General features: G+C 40.7%; 2 protein-coding genes across 3 annotated transcripts in view; both read right to left on the reverse strand.

Annotated features, from left to right (window-relative positions):
• Nucleotides 1–256: 256 nt before the first annotated feature.
• LOC110970694 (bone morphogenetic protein 2-like) lies at nucleotides 257–4,681 on the reverse strand. Its single transcript, XM_022220997.2, has 5 exons — nucleotides 4,304–4,681; nucleotides 3,961–4,100; nucleotides 3,527–3,643; nucleotides 1,879–2,068; nucleotides 257–1,753 (listed from the first exon to the last, which is right to left on the reverse strand). The coding sequence occupies exons 1-5, from the start codon at nucleotides 4,614–4,616 to the stop codon at nucleotides 1,344–1,346; spliced, it is 1,170 nt and encodes a 389-aa protein (XP_022076689.2). The 5' UTR covers nucleotides 4,617–4,681; the 3' UTR covers nucleotides 257–1,343.
• Nucleotides 4,682–11,601: 6,920 nt separating this feature from the next.
• LOC110970692 (ras-associating and dilute domain-containing protein-like) overlaps nucleotides 11,602–19,398 on the reverse strand; it is a 37,206-nt gene continuing 29,409 nt past the window's right edge. For both annotated transcript variants that reach the window (XM_051939865.1, XM_051939866.1), the window contains exons 13-18: nucleotides 18,637–18,781; nucleotides 18,364–18,545; nucleotides 15,726–16,164; nucleotides 15,421–15,638; nucleotides 14,434–14,573; nucleotides 11,602–14,346 (exon numbers count right to left, since the gene is read on the reverse strand). In XM_051939865.1, coding sequence (XP_051795825.1) covers nucleotides 14,253–14,346; nucleotides 14,434–14,573; nucleotides 15,421–15,638; nucleotides 15,726–16,164; nucleotides 18,364–18,545; nucleotides 18,637–18,781 — 1,218 coding nt within the window. In that variant the 3' untranslated portion in view covers nucleotides 11,602–14,252. The remainder of the gene's footprint in view (nucleotides 14,347–14,433; nucleotides 14,574–15,420; nucleotides 15,639–15,725; nucleotides 16,165–18,363; nucleotides 18,546–18,636; nucleotides 18,782–19,398) is intronic.

The following is a 19,398-nucleotide window of genomic DNA, read 5'->3' on the forward strand; positions in this document are numbered from 1 at the left end:
ATTCCTGATGGGCCAGTTTTGGCCCGCGGGCCGCCAGTTGCCAACCACTGCACTAGAGTGTGACAGGGCCTTTACATGGGGGAAAAAGGTATATTTAATGGGACTTCCTATGCTGTGTAAACAACATGGACAGTCACTGAACTGAGACAGCTGTCCAAATTGTTTGTCTCTATTTGCATATATTTATTAGCAATTTTGTCAGTTAAATATCAAAAACAAAATAGTCTGGGATCCTTGGATTACAAAGGGTCAGTGATCAATAGCTGTACATCTTTTATTTCTCAAAATAATACAGTATTTAAACATATGCACGAAAATACAGCAAATCATCACTATCCCATCCCTCACAGTCCCAGTGTTCAAGAGTGCAGACAGCCGAGTCTCAAGCCAAAATGTGTGACATCTACACTGGTCCACGGCACCAAATATGTTATTTTCGCCAAAAAAGCAGTGAAATTGTGGGACGCGTAAGTTTTCAGAGGCTCATTATTGTGTGTTTTGAACCAAATCTTGACCTATGGTGTCTAAACTTAATCTATGTAGCTTTGTAGCATAAACCAAAGCAAATACTGACTAAAATTACTGACAAAAAATGGCAACTACCACAACAAAGTGTAGCAGGACAAAATAATGGGACTTAGACTCTAGTCTCCTGGGGGAAAGTCCTATGTTTGGTAGTTTCCGCTAAATGCAGTTATGTTGCTATTTTTATATGTAAAACTAAAGAAACTTGCGATGAGTTTCACCAGACAAGAAATTTGTAGGCCATATTTCCGTAAGAGAAGTGCAGGCCAAAAAAATAGGTATCTTACAATCTTACCGCCTTGAGTAACAGATATTCTGTGCTGCAAACCAACATAGCTTTTATGTACACTACCGTTCAAAAGTTTGGGGTTACCCAGGCAATTCACACTTTTATTCAAGTTATATCAAAACTACAGAAGGGTTTTCTAATCATCAATTAGCATTTAAATACCATTAGCTAACACAATGTACCATTAGAACACATGGTTGCTGGAAATGTTCCTCTGTGCCCCTAGGTAGATATTCCATTAAAAATCATCTGTTTCCACCTAGAATACTCATTTACTACATATACTATGCCTAGACTGTGTTTCTAATTCATTCAATGGTATCTACCCCATGTAGATACTCCATTAAAAAGCAGCCATTTCGGGCTTGAAAAGTCATTTATGTCTAGACTGTCTTTCTGATTAATGTCATCTTCATTGAAAAAACTGCTCTTCTTTCAAAAATAATGGCATTTCTAAGTGGCCCAAAACTTTGGAACAGTAGTGCATGTTGTTGTTGTGACAGTGCATTCATACAGGAGGCTCATCCAGTCAATGACAGCCGCAGCTTAACGCCACCATGTCGTCATACTGCTTCAAAACCACGTTCTCCTGATCATCAAAATATAACAGACTGATAGACTGGAGTCTGTCGGGCACACAGCAGGGAGCTCCCACTTCATTGCTAGAGAGCTTAAGGGCGTGCATGATGGAGCGCACCGTGGCGTGGTTGGTGGCACTGAGGCCTCCGCCAAGAGGGAATGGACAGGAGCCTTTGCAGTGGTAGGCGTTGTATCCGCGCGGAGAGATGATCCAACCCGACCAGCCAATCTCGTCGAAGTCAACAAAGAGGGGAACCCGCTGGCAGGACAGGGAGCCACCTTGGGCCACGAAGCCTGAAGATGCACGTCGCCTCCTGCTGCGGATGTGGTGAGGATCAGGTACTGCTGCAGCAGGTTGAGCTATGGAGGGAAAGTTTGGGTTAGGATACTGAGATGTACTGTAAAATCACAACTGAAAATCAAAATGTACATTTTTAAAACCAAACTACCAAAAATGCACACTCACACACCCCACACCATCTTACCCAGGTATGACTGGTTTGATGCTGCTGTCCTCCCATCATGTGAGAATATGACCAAGTAGGCGTTTGTGTCTGACAGCTCTGCATTCTTTTTAGATGAAGGCACCACCGAATCCATCCAGTTACCAGATGGAAGCGTTGTCACCACCAGGATGCCGTTGCTCTCCTGACTGTTCCGGATCCACCTAGATACCTGAAAGTCAAAGCATGGCTCATAATCTATACACTGATGAATCTTCATTAGGGTTGCAGGGGGACTGAAGCCTATCCCAGCCAACTTAGGGTGAAGGTAGGGGACACCCTGGACAGGTCGCAGGGCCACATACAGACAAACAATCACACTTCCTGTTCACAGCTATGGACAGTTTAGAATCACCAATTAACCTCAGCTGTGGGAAGAAGCCGGAGAAGCTAGAGAAAACCCACGCAAGCACAGGGACAACATGCAAAACTCCATACAGAAAGGGAAGGCCGGGATGCGAACCAGGGGATCTTCCAGCTGCAAGGCAACAGTGCTAACCACCAAGCCACTTTGCTATGATTAAAACTAGTTTAACAAATAATTTGAACTAGAAATGACTAAACAACAGAATAGTGCCTTAACAGAAATTGCAACATTTGAGCAATGATAGGGAAACAGTACCGAGCCAGAGAGGATAAAAGCAAAAATCTCTGTTAAAATATGAATTCAGATATTTCACAAAAAAACCTCCTCCAAGAAATATCCTAAAAAAGTAGAAAAAATATAATAAAAATGCAATTAAAAAATAGGACAAAATAATCCTTACAATAGTAAATTAATTATTTAAAGAAATTCACCAAAAAACTCCTCCAAAAAATATCCTAAAAAAGAAAAAAGTAGGAAAAGTATGATAAAAATGACAATTAAAAAAATAGGACAAAACATAATCCTTAAAATATTCGATAAATTATTTAAAGAAATTCACTGAAAACACTTCTCCAAACATATCCTCAAAAAAAATTGAAAAAAAATGAAAAATTATAATTAAAACTTAGAATAAAAATAGAAACTAGAAAAGCACTCGGAGACCGCATACCTCCGCCATGCCGTTTGTCTGTCCGTCTGTGTGTGTGTGTGTCCGTGTGTCTGTTTGTCTGTTAACAGCATAACTGGCGGCCATCTCTCAATTGTCCTTCGACCTTCAAAAAATTCCTGGATCTAGATGGTGATTCGGATCACCTCCAAAATCTAATCGATTCTTACTCTTGCTCTTCCGGACATCCTGTAAAAATTTGGTGAAAATCCGTCCGTGACTTTTTGAGTTATGCTGTTAACAGACAAACAGACACACGGACACACACACACACAGACGGACAGACAAACAAACTCCGGTGATTACATAACCTCCTGGCGGAGGTAAAAAGATACTAAATATGTTCAATAAATTGTTTAAAGAAATTCACCAAGAAACTCCTCCAAAAATACCCTTAAATAATTGAAAAATTAGAATGAAATTATAGTTTAAAAATAGGACAACCAATCCTACAAATATTCAATAAATTATTTAAACAAATTCACAAAAAACTCCTCCAAAAATATCCTAAAAAATTTGAAAAATTGTAATTATTTTTTTTAAATCGGACAAAAAATAATCCTAAAAATTTTCAATATTTTAAGGTAGTGTGTTACCATTTGAGTGACATTGAAGACCTCCCATCCTTGTGTGTACATGGGCACCAGTCTGGAGGTGATGAGGTTTCCTCTCCATGGCTTCACTCTGCTGTCCAACACCTCATATAGATCCACCTGCATGGACAGTCAGAACACACTGATGTTAGTCCACTGAACTGCATCCAGTCAATCTCTCACCAAAACCTTCAAATCTGTGTGAAAGTCCTGCAAGTATTAAATGTTCCCACTGATGCAGGATGACTGATCTTAGTTGTGCTCTGTGTCATGGAGCATTACTGTAGTCTCCAAAATACTGAATCAAGCAACATCAAAACTTCAGTCAAAATGTTTTAGATTATAGAGCATTTTGTGCTCTAAAATCAACACTAAAATTTTTTTAAACATATCTACGTAATCACAGATCTAATATATGCTCCCTCAGACCAGCTGACCTTATAGAAATGTGGGCCGTGTGACTTTCCGAGGTAAAACTTCTGTTTCTTTCTGAACCAGCGGAACTCCACTTTGATCATCCTCTCCTCTCTGCCGAAAGACGACAAGTTGAAGAAGTGAAACCTCTCTCCAGCATGACCTGCAGACGACAATATATCCAATCAACATCTTTAGAGAGATAAAATAATGTCTTATTAAAGGAACAGACACGTTCCCTTGCGCAAACGTGCGTAAACGTAACTTTGGGTGATAATTACGCACACTTATTCACAGTATTAAAGGTTACCCTACAAACCTAATGATGTCTTTTTCTAAGAAATGATAATATTTTCTTCTGCTTACCTTTATCTTCAAAACTTCGCACTATGTTTCCTTCCAGAATCTCCTTCTGGCTTTTTAGGGTCCCATCGGAAACTGACACTGCGATAAAAAGATCCAGCATAAACTGAGGTGCTTTCTTCCGAGGAGCCGTCGCTGGTCCACGGGGTAAATTTTTCAGACTGAACAACGTGTTCAGCTTCTGACTCGCTGTATTTGTGACATCCAACCCGTTCTGCTTCCCTGCCGTCCCTCTGTGCTGCGGGATCACCAGCGGGGTGACGCATCTCAACTGGAGAGCGAGAAGGACGCAGAGGCGTAGAGCTGCTGCTGTCATTTCTGGAGAGGGTAGACTGAGCTCTACACCTGTGGGACGGTGGGAGATAAGGGCGCTGCTTGTGATGACAGGCTGTCTTTGTATTTAGCTAACAGCAAGAGATGATTGGGGCGTGATTGATGTTGGAAAAAAACACGAAGGAAAGGTGAAAACGACCCGAGAGTCAGCGATAAAGATTTTTTTTTAAAGTAAAGACTAATTTCCCCTTTATTTGTATGTCTTAGTTAGAGAATCTCAGAGGTCGGTTCGCTTACTTAACCTTTTAAATAGATTTTTATCAGAAAATATAAGCCTGGGAGTGCTTGTAGAAACTTCCACTTAAGCATCATTTAATATCGTGTATGATGTTAGTTTATAGTGTTATTATCATAGATTTTATGCTAAAATAAATTAATTTAGCATAAACATAGTAAACAATCAATCTTCTTCCCTTCGGTGCCATGATTCTCCAACAGGCACCGATTAGAGGCCAACCAAATAAAATTATATTATGATGTTTTGTCGTCGTTGTTCCACATCATGTGTTTCTCTGTCCAGCTGTCTGTTATCAGTAGAAGGCCAGTCGCTGGAGAGCAAACGAAGCACGAAGCCGTGACGCACATGAAGCGCGTTTTCAAAAGCTCCCCCGTTAATGTGCACATTTCCACAAAACGCAAGACGTTCTTTGCTGTTTGGACAGTGACTCAGAGTTAACACTCAGATCGATGTTTATTCCTCTATTAGGATTAATCTGAGATGATCTCGAATCAATCAGCTCCAACAAAAGGGATCAAATTCCCAAGATCGTCCTGCTGATGAATGGCTCAGTGTCCCCCCAGCTGATGATCAGATTCAGGAATGATGATCCCCTCATTCAGAGGCCATTACTCACGTTTAGGGCCACGCACTAAATGAGTCTCTTTCTGATCTCTTTCAGTAGGAACACTGTCAGATAAGGCCCAGGATAGATTATAGCCATAAAGACTGTCAACAAGAAGACACCAGAAGATCAAATGGTGATTGAATTTGCTGAAACAAAACGTTTATTGTGACTTTATTTCAAGCAGGTTTAAGCTTCAGTCAATTCCAGCCGTTTTCAGTACAAAAAAATCGCTAATATTCTATTTTTAAATAAAAAAAATTACGAAAATACAGGGAATATTGGACGGGCATCGCGAGGTGCATTTCCTTGAAAATGACCGATTCGGGGATTTTATACCGACTTCAGGACATGTTTTGGATAAAATAGTTTACTGGCTTGTGTCATCTGGATGTAAAAGGTTGGATTATGGCCGTTTTTTATGGAATCTTTTTTTTTGTGTGTAATAATAAACCCGGAAATGTGAGTCGCGCTGTGTGCGTTGAAGCCGTGTATAGAGAACGGATGGATGAATATTTGCTTTTGTCGGACAAATGTGTTTTTCTCACCCGCTGTGGTAATCGCATCTGAAAGTGGTTTATGCCGGCGGATTCATGAGAATCTAAGCTTTCCATCGGTGTATAGTGTTTGTATAATCGTGTTTGCAGCCGTCGGACATTCCTGAAATTCCTATGCAAATTAGTAGGTGTACCGCCGGCGGTACACTGAAGCTTAAGGGGTTACTGTAAAAGTTTAATCTGGGATATATCTGATTATGTAAATACTCATGACAAAGTTTTGGGTGTATATCCAGAAAAATTAAATGTTGCAGACTATTGTGTATCTTCTTTTGGTTTGTTTTAAATTTAAATTTGCTGGTAATTGTGCAGGGGAGAGCTGAGAACCAGGCGCTGGCTAAGGATGACTCACATGAAGGCCCAGCACATATGTTCCAGTGTTCACATGCAAATTGTATGTTTGTGACGTGTGGCATGTGAGACAGCTGGTGAGTGTGGGATGTCCTCAAATGTTTACAGTGACCATGTGCTGATCCCTGATAGACTTAAAGGGAAGCCCTCTGACATAGATCCTCTCACAGCACTTCAGGACATGTGTCCCACAGATGTGTCAAATGTGTCCCACATTTGACCTGACTGATTACAAATACACAGTAAGGTGGGTGGTATGGGCTGTAGCATTTATCTTCTCTGTAAAGTAATAGTTTAACATTTTATCACACAATGTAGAAACAATGGCCATAATCTATGTGAATTAAGTGTCAATTGTCAATAACAGCCAGCCTAATTTTGGACCACAAATCTACATCCAGTGGTCTCCATGGTCTTTTCTCAGGTTGGGAGACTGGTGCCACTCCTACATCATCACCTTAATATAAGAGACAGTAAACTGAAAGCATGAAGGTGGAAACAGCCAGACTGGCTTTGGCCCAAACAAGCTTCCAGGAACTTCCTTGTATGTAAAGCTGGATTACCGCTCCATCACTTCTCTAATAGGTTTCCCCAAGTGATTTTGAAGCTCAGTAGGTTTGCTGTACCATCTCAGCAGTGCCTGACTCCTCATAACTTCCACCTAATCTAGAAATAAGCAAACAGGTGGAGCCTGAGTGGAGTTCATGTGGGTCATACAAACGTCTCTGTCTCTGTGTCAGTACCAACCTGTTACTTTTAGCAGACACAGCTGTAATTATGCTTAACTTTAAGCCTTAATAGAATTTAAATGCATGGATTATGAAAAATTAACTCCTTTTATAGATGTCATGAAGGGATGAAGTGGTTACAGTATATAGACAATAGGCATTGTTTGTATGTTGTTCCCTTCTGTGGTAAAGCTGGAGATTTTAACATGGGGGTCTGTGGGGGGGCTGCACAGTGGAGTACTGGTTAGCACTTTCGCCTTGCAGCAAGAAGATCCCCGGTTCAAATCCTGGCCTGGGCCTGGGATCTTGCTGCATGGAGTTTGCATGTTCTCCCTGTGCATGCGTGGATTTTCTCCGGGTACTCCAGCTTCCTCCCACAGTCCAAAAATATGCTGAGGTTAATTGATTACTCTAAATTGCCCATAGGTGTGAATGTGAAAGTGATTGTTTGTCTGTATATGTAGCCCTGCGACAGACTGGCGACCTGTCCAGGGTGTCCCCTGCCTTCGACCGAGTCAGCTGGGATAGACTCCAGCACCCCCTGCGACCCTAGTGAGGATAAAGCAGTGTATAGAGAATGGATGGATGGATGGGTCTGTGGGGGTTTGACTAGCTTTGTGGTGCAGCCTCAAGTGCTCATGTGAGGAACTGCAGTGTTTGTCACTCCCAGTATACAGAGATGGAATTTTTTTTTTTAGATGTCCTTAAAATTTTACACAATCTCAAATCTTGTCATTAAATGTTTGTTGAAAAATCTTTTTTGTGTTTCAAAAGGTGTGGCTGCATTAGATAGATGTAAATAAATAGAAATGATAGTTTTTTTTGTTTATTGTTTACAAGAAAAATCAGCAAAACTAAATTCTCGACAATTTTGATATGTCAGTTCTCAACATTGTTGGTATCAGAGTCAACAAATACCAGACAATGTTTAGTTAGTTTAATGTTTAGTAGTCCTGCCATTAGCACACAGTAGAGCTCTATTCCTGGCTGGCATGTTCCTCACATGCCTTTCACACTGTTGAGGGGTAATCTTGTCCCCATTCTTCTTAAATTACTGCTTCTATTTCTTATAAATTCTTTAGTTTACACTTTGAAACAGACCTTTTAATGATCCACCACAGATTTTCAATGGGGCTCATGTCCGGGGATTGAGCTGGCCACGCTGTGCTCCTGCAGCCATGTTCTACTGGCCCTGGATATGTGGCAAGGGGAATTATCTTGTTGAAATGTCCAGTTTTGACCCTGACGGAACAGAGCACGTGCAGAAGGGAACATCAGGGTTTAGAGAAAGGCACAGTACCTGGCAGAGTTCAGTGTAGCACCACAGACTGTGAAATGACTAACACCAGCAGCACTCATGCATCCCCAAACTATGATGCTGCCTCCACCATGCTTGCCACTAGGTAATGTACATGCTGGAGATAATGCTTCTCCTGGCCTTCTGCATACCCTCACAGTAGCAGGAGGAAGATAAAGCTGAAAACTGAACTCATCTGACCACAGAATCCTCTTCCAGTTCCTGGCTGTCCAGCTCTTGTGTGCTTGGGCCCAACAACACTAGGCAAACCTCTGTTTCTCATTGATCAGGGGCTTCTTGACAGTGTTGTAGGACCTTAATCTAAAAGTCGGCCAAGTACAGTGCGGGTGGAATACTGGACACCAGTTTGATTTGACCACTGCTGCAGAAGCTCCTGTGATGTCACTGGGTGGTTTTCCCTGCACATGTGGGTCAGGATGTGACCATTTCTTGCTAAAAAAACAAAACAAAACAAAACAAAGCAAAACCCTTGGACACCCGAGTCTTGGTTTGTCCTCCAAGCTGTTGGTTTGTCTGTATTTCTGCAGAGTGTATCCAAGTGTTGAAGGACTGCATCTGCACTTCCTGGCTGTCTGGCAGCTGTACCCTTCCTGGCTGAGAATCTGAATCTTCAGGCATATTTCCTGCATTCGGTTCCTTGTTTCAGATTTTTTTGTTTCTGAAAGAACTTTCTAATGTGCTGACTCAGGTCTCACGGGGATTCGTGAAACTGTCACGTAAGTTTTAGTTTCGGTTTCGTGCGCACCAACACGATTTCGTCATGTTTTTCGTGCCGCTCACCACGAAATGTTTTTTGCTGTGGTAATCACATCTGAAAGTGGTTTATACCGGCGGATTCATGACGATCTAAGCTGTCCATCGGCGTATACTGCTTGTGTGATCGCGTTTGCGGCCGCCGGCCGCCGGACATTCTTGAAATTCCTATGCAAATTGGTAAGTGTACCACCGGCTTATGGTTAGGTTATGGTTATGGTTATGGTTAGGGTTATGTTTAGGAACGATGTCATGCAAAATATAGCGTTGGATTCGCCACGGTTTTACATTAAAATATAATATACACATTCTTTTGAAATACGTTCTGAGTGGCACGAAAAGTCCGCCGTTTAAAATACATTGGTGCGCATTTCGTGGTGAGCGGCACGAAAAACATGACGAAATCGTGTTGGTGCGCACGAAACCGAAACTAAAACTTACGTGACAGTTTCACGAATCCTCGTGAGATCGGGCTGGCTGACTATAGACATAAAGCATGGCAACAAAGACTGTGTCTTTAAATACAAGCAGGACCTTCATTAGTGGATCACTGGTACCAAAATGACCCAATACTCAACATTTCTTACGTATTTTTACAGAACAAATCAATTTAAAGTTTTTAATGGCTTTTTTAATTTTTTTTTTTTTTTTTTAGTATTTTGGTTGTGACTGTACCAAAAGAAATAGCACTTGAAGACCTAAGAGTTACTCTTAATGCAATATTTCACAAATGCATGGGGTGTCCAAAAACTTTTTTCCACCACTGTATGTAAAGACAGATAACCTCTATGATGACATCTAATTGTTTCCTGCAGAATGGCTTTGAAGCTCAGTGTGGTAATGTCTGACTGGTAACTGTGGAAGCCCTCAACTCCTGGATAATCCTAAAATGAGCAAAGAGGTGTAGTGTGAGTGGAGCTGAGGTGGACCATGCAAGCACCCCTAGGCCATGGACTGTTCTGTGATTGTACCCATCCGTCACTCAAAGCATCCACTCCCTTAAAAAAAGCATAACTCTAAGACTTCATGCAATTTAAATGGGTCAGTTATATAAAATTCACCCCTGTACATTTGTCATGAACAGGGAAATTAATTTTAGAGACTGTAAACATATACTGTAAGGACTAACTCACTTTTGGAGCAGCCTCAACTTCACATTTGAGGAACTACAGTTTTTGGGACTTCTCCCAAGACTTTATTTTTCAGCACCTGAAGTTGTTGTTTGGGACTATGCAATTCCACATCACTAGTGGTAGCTACTGCTTACAGGTACATAGAGTTCTGTGACATCACACAACTTCAACCTGTATCTATACTGTAATAATAATAATATAATATACATACAAGTGACAGTAATAGCCACAAGAGCAATTCTAATTTTGTCAGAGTGAACTGTATCTGGAGAGAATCAGTGTGGGAATATGAGCTGAGCTGTGTTTCTATGGGACAAGACCTGAAGAACTCTGTAGCTACAATCATTAGTACTTGGAGAAACCTCTAGATGCTGAGGTGATAGAGAAGATAGCAGACAGTCTTGGTGTTTGTGAGTGAAGAAGCAGAGCTCAGTTGCACTGAAACTAACTTCTTCACAGTTCTTCTTCTAGGAGCTGCTGTACAAGCTGCTGCTACACAAAAACCCTTGACTGCAAAAAATATGTGGCAGGGGGTTTCAAAAATCCTAAAATGTTGACAGCATGAATGCCGAATGGTGACGCTAATCCATGACTTATCTGTGCAGTACCTTGAATGTGCATGAGACAAGCTGGAACAGAGTTGAATGAAGAAATCTTTTTTTTCCTATTTACACAGTCAGGGTGAGCACCAGATTTTCTTTCAGCACACAGACAGCCTGTGGGCCGTGAAGAGGTATTCACTGAATATGGCAAAAGGTGTTATAAATTAGAATAGGTTGTTCCACCTTGAAAGTCATGTTTCACATAGACATGCACACAGATACCAAGAATGCTCAGCTAAGTCACCTTGTACTCATTATTTCAAGATAACGCCAGCATGGAGTATCTATCTATGCGGACTGAAGGATGCACAGAAGAATAATTTAGGTTTTAGACATAAAAACTAAACCAAATCATGTAGACTTCAGCACCTGGATCTCCTTGTCTTTTTTGTCCTGTTGTAGTATTCTGATGGCCAGTTGAACTAGAACGTGAACATGAAAACTGTGTTTACGTTTATTGTGTAGCCTCCATTCCCGCCTTGCCTTTCTGCCAAAAACATACTGATTGATTGTTTCAGTGTGTCTGAATGGAAATTACAAATATAGAGGACTAACATATATTTATTGCTGAAACAGATTTGAAATCAGAAAGCTAAAGAAGAAATAAATCCATGTGCTAATGTTCTAAAACTATAGGCCATCATGGGAAATGAGAGCTCATGAAAAGAGACTTTCAAGACAATGAAAAGGACTAAAAAGTGCTGATATATTTTTATGGTTTAACATGTAACAACTATCCCATAATCATTATTTTAACCAGTTAAAGAATAAAATTATACAAAAGATCAAGAATGGGAATGACATTACGGTTTAGTTTAGACAAATGATGTATGGTATTATTTAGAACTGCAGACCAACTTTACAAAACGAGGAGTCTTCCATGTAGGTTTCTCTCATTTTTTCTTACTGAAGCGACCTGTGGAGAGCCTTCTGTCTTCTCTGGTGCACTCATTCAGTTGTGCTGGTAGAAATGGAAGCTGACCTTTGTTGGGCAAGCAACTGCGACATTCTGCTGGTAGTAGCTAACAGTGTGATATTGTTGCATATTGTCCTGTGTTTGTAACTGCATTTGGTCTCTCACTCCTGTGGTCCTTTGAAGGTTTAGGAATCACTGCATTTAGGGCATTGAGATCTTTCATAACTGGCTTAGAATTAAAAATACTGCTTTAATAAGGACTGGTCCATTGACTGTATTAAAAAACTGAATTATTTCTAACAGCCAGTAGGGGGTGATTCCTCCATCCATCCATCCATTCTCTATACAATGTCGCGGGGGGTGCTGGAGCCTATCCCAGCTGACTCGGGCGAAGGCAGGGGACACCCTGGACAGGTCGCCAGTCCGTCGCAGGGCTACATAGACAGACGAACAATCACTTTCACATTCATACCTACAGGCAATTTAGAGTCACCAAATAACCTCAGCATGTTTTTGGACTGTGGGAGGAAGCCGGAGTACCCGGAGAAAACCCACGCATGCACAGGGAGAACATGCAAACTCCATGCAGAAAGATCCCAGGCCCACCGGGGTGATTCCTCTGAATACAAAATACACTGCTTGTCCAAAACAAAGTTGCCACCTGGATTTAACAAAGCAAATAGGTAAAAGCCTTCCATTGGATGATTATTGCAATGATGAATATGTTTCAAGTGCAACATCTTATTTAACCCTACCTGATGCATTGAGGAGCTTCTCATTTCTTCAACAACTGTGTCAGAAAACATATCCTGTGGTTGTGGAAAGGTTGTCAATCTGTCTCATAATGGTCAAATTATTGGCCTGCATCAAGCAAAGAAAACAGCCAAGGAGATTTCTGAAACTGCTTAAATCAGGTAAAGAACTGTCCGACGCATCATTACAACCAGAAGGATAGTGGTGAACCATCATCTTCAAGGAAGAAATGTGATCGGAACAAACTATTGAATGATCATGATTGGAGATCATTTAAATGTTTGGTGAAATCATATAAGAAAACAAGAAGAAGAAGGAAAAAGTCTTCAGTTTGCGATACAGCATAAAGATTGGACTCTGGAGCAATGGAAGAAGGTCATGTGGTCTGATGAGTCCAGATTTACCCTTTTCCAAAGTGATGGGCACATCGGGGTAAGAAGAGAGGCGGGTGTGGTTAGGGTTGTGATCTGGGGTTGGTCAGGTTCAGCAACATTGTGTTATCAAAGAATGAGGTCAGCTGACGACCTGAATATACTGAATGACCAGGTCTTTCCATCAATGGAGTTTTTCTTCCCTGATGGCAGGGACATGTTCCAAGATGATATCAGTATTCATGGGGCTCACATTGTGAATGAGTGGATCAGGGAGCATGAGACATCATTTTCACACATGGATTGGCCTCCACAGAGTCTAGACCTCAGCCCCACTGAGAATTTTTGGGATGTTCTGGAGAAGACTTTGTGGAGTGGTCCAACTCTCACATCATCAATACAAGATCTTGGTAGAGAATTGAGTCAACTCTGGACAGAAATAAAGGCTATGACATTGCAGAAGCTTAGCAAAACAATGCCACAGTGAATGCATGCCATACTCAAAGCGAAAGGTAGTCCAGTGAAATATTAGTGTGCGACTCTTTTTTTGGACGGGCAGTGTAAAATCTGATTACGTCGAAGTCTATGGGAAAATGAGCCTACTTCTCACTTGATTTGTTTCCTCAATAAAGTTTGTTTTAGTATGTTTATGACTCGACAGCAAGTTTCAAGTCTCCTTAAAGACAGAATGATGTTTTTTTTAAAAAAGGAAATCACAATTCCATTTAGAGTAAAATAGATGATAAAGCAGGGTATGTTTTAAGGTGAGGCTACCTTGTGACCATATCATTTCACTATGCATTGTATTTTTTGGGTTCCCCTGACAGATTTTAAAAGAGCAACATGGCGACGACCAAATTCCACACTCTAGACTTCAATATAACAGTCTATAAACTAACAGGAGATGTCAGGGTCACTTTGTCTATTTTTTCTATACAGTCTATAGGCTTGACTCAGAAGACATCTAAAGAAAAGAATGGCAAGTTGGAATCCAACCCTGACCCAACCACACCAAGCAAGTTTAAAATATCTGAGTCAAACTTCCAAACACCTTGTTCACTGGATAAAAGTTTCACACATACACATCAATAATTACTATCATGCATTTATCATGTAAATTAAAAAGCTGCAAAACAACGTTGACCATACAAAACCTGGTAGCCAGTTCAATCAGGACGTAGCTCATTTCATAGTGCATTTTTGTTCTTCATATCCTGAACTTGAATGTTCAACAAGCTCTCACAGCCAAATTTAAGTGCCGATGGTGCATCAATAGTCTCTTAACAAATGCAGGGTCAGCATTCAGTCCGTATGGCCTCAGCCATCCAGGCTGACCTGGCCACCAGTAACCTCAGTCTGGCACCTGAAGACTGGATCAGCTCCTTCCCACTGACAGAGACAAAGAAGTGAAAGGGATCTGAATTAAACTTGACTAAAAATGTGAGTTTAAAAGATGAGACATTATGGTTTTCTTACCTCTGGTAGTCCAGTCCAAGCAAACTGACTCCGTTAACAGCCAGGATCCTGTCTCCTGGTACGAGCTTCTCACAGCGTGCTGCAGGAGAGTCTGGGACGACTGCACGGATGAAGATGCCCTTCACCTTTAATGAAGTGTCCTGGAACACAGGGTCAAAATGTCATGCTCTGGCTAGGAATTTCACACTGAGATGACACTGTATGTAATGTAGGTAAACAATCAAAACACAAAAGATTTGATACATTTTATATATATCATATATAACATAACTTTATTTTATTTTTTAAATTAAATATATATTTTTAAATCAACACCAAAACAGTAATGCTGGTGGAATATGTGCCTTGCCAGGGCTGGGTTTGTTTAATGGTTTTTGAATACTTTACAAATAGCTAATTGTCTCTCAATTAAATATTTAATTGTTCATATTTGTGTTGTTATGAACGTAAATTACTTAGTATTCTAACTTTCCATTCTTGTGTTACGTGGTGGTAACCTGCATTTAGTCACTGACCCAGTCGTGCAGTCACATTATATCTTATATATCTGACAATGCAATTATCTATCTGCAACATTATTTGATCCCACTGTGGTTTGCTCAGTTATCTGTTGAATATGCGTCAGAAAATGAGGGTTTTTCAGGTATTTTTTTTAAATCAAAAAAAGGCTCTTCAGCCTCTCTGTAAAACTGAGCCTCATGAAGAGAATCACCTCTCTACCCCACAGAGACCTAAAAGCTTTTTCCTCCTCAAAGACCACTACAAAAGAGTCATCTGTAGAACTGTTGACAGGACTCATCCAGCTGTAAACAAGCTCAATATTTTACTCTACATTATGCCTTTTTAATTCTGGCTTTATATTTGTCCCCAGAGCTTAGAAAAATGTATGTTTTCATGACATCATCTCAATCTAACTCCACTCTGGACGATTAGTTTTTGTTTATGGATTTCATCAGTCACTGAAGTCTAACTAGAAGCATCTCTCACCCTTGTGTCAACCAGAGCAAGACCAAGTCCTCTTTCACCTCGCTCCAGCTCCAAGCTAAAAACCTCCTCATTATTGGCATCATAATGGTCATCTGGCTCCTCTTCCTCCTGCTCCTCTTCCTCTTCTTCTTTTAGCTGAACAAGTCTTTTCATACCACTGCAATCTGATTTCAGACGGTCTACTTTCAGTGCTGACAAACATTCAAACACAAATCCGCCTGCGGAGAAGGAAAAGTACATGTTCAGTTTAATTTTGTACAAAAGACAAAGAAGAAGAAAACATGACTTAAAATTTCTTTCTGTACCTTCATTGTGTGCATCAACTGTAGAGGAACAAGGAAGTGTCTCATTGTCAGCCTTCATCCATTTCTCCTGGTCTACCTTCATCAGATCTACGTGATCTATGAACTGTGGGGTGTTAGGTGGGGTGAGGAGACAGGAGGGGTCCAGAGTCGACCTCTTCACCTCACTGCTCTCAGTCTCTCTGCTCTGCAGCTCTAGATTTTTTAGCTTTTGGGACAAAATGTCAGCGCCACAGGAGCTGAAGTCATCCAGGTAGTGTGTGAAGAGAGGAGAAGGGGGTGATGGCGGTGATGGAGGCAAAGCAACAGAGGTAGTGGAGGAGGACAGGCAGTGCTGGACGGTAGCCTGAGATATGATCACCTCAACTGGAGGTGAAGTCAAAGTTTCCTGATCGGCATTGGGAAGGATAGTCAGTTTATCCTCCATCTGAATGTCGTCACCCTGGGAGAGAATTACTATTATCACAAGAGGAATACATTTGAAAACCATATTTAAAAACTGGCTAATTTAACACAACACTTTGGCATCTTGCAATTTATTGCTGCACTTTTACCGCTTGGGGTCATTGTGTTAAGCTGTAAATCCAACAATGACCTATTATCACCTCATCGAGTACATGAGGGAAACATGCAGATATCTGCTGCTTCATATCTATTGATATGGAATAACATAAATATTCATTTTTAGTTTCTGACCACATGGTCAATTTTCAGTCTCATTTATGAGCTGTTTTTGTATCATTAACTCCTGGGGGAAACTTCTGCCTCTGTAGATGATAATTGTTTTGCTGTCTTTACTGCAAGCGACAATCTCTGGTGCTACAAAAATGAACCTGACGAGCAGGTGCCAAAAACTGCAGTTCCTTGAAAAACCACTTAAGGGTGACTCCAAAAGCAAGTCAAGCCCTATAGACCTTGATGTGAAAATGTCTGACTTTACAGCAGCAGAAATAAACATGTTTACAGTCTGGTTTAGAAATAGTTTTGATCTCCATAGCTAATTTCCCTATTCATGACACCTATATGAATGTGAATTTTATATACACATACTATAAATTTGCATGGACTGCCAGTTTACATTGAAGGATACTGACCCATTCAGGCTTTCACAGAATATTGAACATCTCCCAATTTTCATTTCTGCAAGACTCAGGTTGTGTTCCACTACCCATACTTCCACTCATATATCATGTCTGAAAAACATTCAGTATGCTCCAATACATGGAATTTTGGATGCAGTACGCTAAAAAATATCAGCATCGACAGCTAAAGGCAGCTGCGTTTTTCAGTGCAAGCCAACATGCTCTTCCAGCCGATCTGATATAATATCTCTGCCCATTCAAACAAAAAGTCGCTCACTCTAATATTTTGTTGGACCACCTTTAGCTTTGAGAACGACACACATTTGCCGCACATTGCTTCAATATGCTTCTGCAATGTCACAGCCTTTATTTCTGTCCAGAGTTGCATTAATATTCTGCCAAGATCTTATACTGATGATGGGAGAGTCAGACCGCTGCAAGTCTTTTCCAGTACATCCCAAAGCAGGGCTGAGGTCTGGACTCTGTGGAGGCCAATCCATGTGTGAAAATGATGTCTCATGCTCATTGATCCACTCATTCACAATGTGAGCCCCATGAATCCTGGGATCATCATCTTGGAACATGTCCATGCCATCAGGGAAGAAAAACTCCACTGATGGAAAGACCTGGTCAGTCAGTATATTCAGGTAGTCAGCTGACCTCATTCTTTGGGAACATAACGTTGCTGAACCTGACCAACCCCAGATCATAACCCTAACCCCCACAGCCTTGTAGGCACTAGACATGATGAATGTGTCACTTCATCTGCGTCTGTTCTCACCCTGATGCATCCGTCACTTTGGAACAGGATAAATGTGGACTTATCAGATCACATGACCGACCACATTTGTTCCTCAGAGAGGATGGTTCATCACTATCCTTCAGGTTTTAATAATGCGTTTGACGGTTCTTAACCTGATTTTAGTCATTTCAGAAATCTCCTTAGTTGTTTTCTTTGCTTGATGCAGGCCAATAATTTGACCGTTCTGAGACAGATCAACATCCTTTCCACAACCACAGGATATGTCTTCTGATAGGGTTGTTTAAGAAATGAGAATTCCTCACTGCATCAGCTAGGGCTAAATAAGTTGTTGCAGCTGAAATGTACTCATCATTGCAGTAATTATTCAATGGAAGGCTTTTACCTATTTGCTGAGTTAAATCCAGGAGGCGACATTTTTTTTGGACAGGCAATGCATATTAATGTGTGCTATATGACCAAACTGTCAAAGCTAGGTTGCAATTATATTGTGAAGCAGTGTCCCAGTTGTATGAATACTGCACCAAACAGTAGACACTTTGTTAGGGCAGCTGCAGTACATACTAAAGGGAAAAGAAAAGGTACGTGATTTAGAAGGGTCAGTGTTTCTGGGATGCTCTTCTCGATTGGTTTGTGGTATTGCAAATCATAGTTTGCATGATTTGCAAACATTGCATTAAGTTTTATTTTTTAAAGCATCCCAACGTTTTTTTGGAAACAGAGTTATATAGAGTATATAAATATTATGTATATTTAAATTTGTATAAAAATCTAAAATCGTTAATGTCATTTTTTGTACCTGTTGTTCCCCAGCAACATTGACATTTAACTGGGAGTCAGAAAGAGTGGAAATAAACAGTTTGAGCTTGTCCAGCTGTTTCCTCAGGCTGGAATCTGTCACTGGCCTCCTCAGCTGGAGACAGTAACCGTCATCAGGCAGCACCAGTGGATGGTGGGTGTCAAAGCTTTCCAGGATGTCAGCTGAAGAAGGGATATTGCAAAATTAAAAGAATTTACAGGCGAACAAATCTAATGAGAATCTTGCACATCATCATATTCATGGTATGCCAACCAGTTTTGTGTGCTGCTGTTTGGTCCTGTGCTGATGGAGTCCACATGTGTCTGCAGGGAGACGCTGGACTGTACAGACTCAGCAGGTGGTTCAGCTGAGCGAGACTCAGGGCAGGATGGTCGGAGCGCAAAGACACCCAAGACGTCTGCACACACAAATATTTGATCTATCAATCAATTATAATATTTTAAGGACATGTCCCCCCAAAACTAATACATATTAATCTTATTTCGAACTAATTATTTCTCTGTTGGAAAATTGTATGTATGCAGTATTATATATACATTTGTAACGCTTTCCCTATGTGTTTATGTTTTCTATATTTTTCTTCAAGGAAATTGTGGAGAGGTCTCCCTTTGTGAAGGAACCACGAATCTATAGAAGAATAGTACACTGGTACAAATAAAAAAGAATAGCAGAAAACTAAAACAGACAAAACTGTGAGATGGGTAATAAAAATAAAGTGCAGGTAATATAAAAATGCATTGCAGGAGATTTACAGTTTTTTAAAGGAGCACATCTGTCAGGTAGGACACAGAGGAGAAGCCATTAAGGCCAATTAAAACCATCTCAAAACTGTTCAGCAGAACAAAGAAGTGAAGCTGTGTCTGCATTCAGACACTAGAAAAGTGGAAATCTTCTTATAATGTAATGTTCTGCTGGAAAACCTTGAGTCCTGACATTCAAGTGGATGTTTGACATGTACCAACATTGCAGGTCAAACAACCCCCACTACCCATGACAGATCAGTCCTTGATGGCA

This window comes from Acanthochromis polyacanthus, chromosome 19, assembly GCF_021347895.1.
Source record: "Acanthochromis polyacanthus isolate Apoly-LR-REF ecotype Palm Island chromosome 19, KAUST_Apoly_ChrSc, whole genome shotgun sequence".
Taxonomy (NCBI): domain Eukaryota; kingdom Metazoa; phylum Chordata; class Actinopteri; family Pomacentridae; genus Acanthochromis; species Acanthochromis polyacanthus.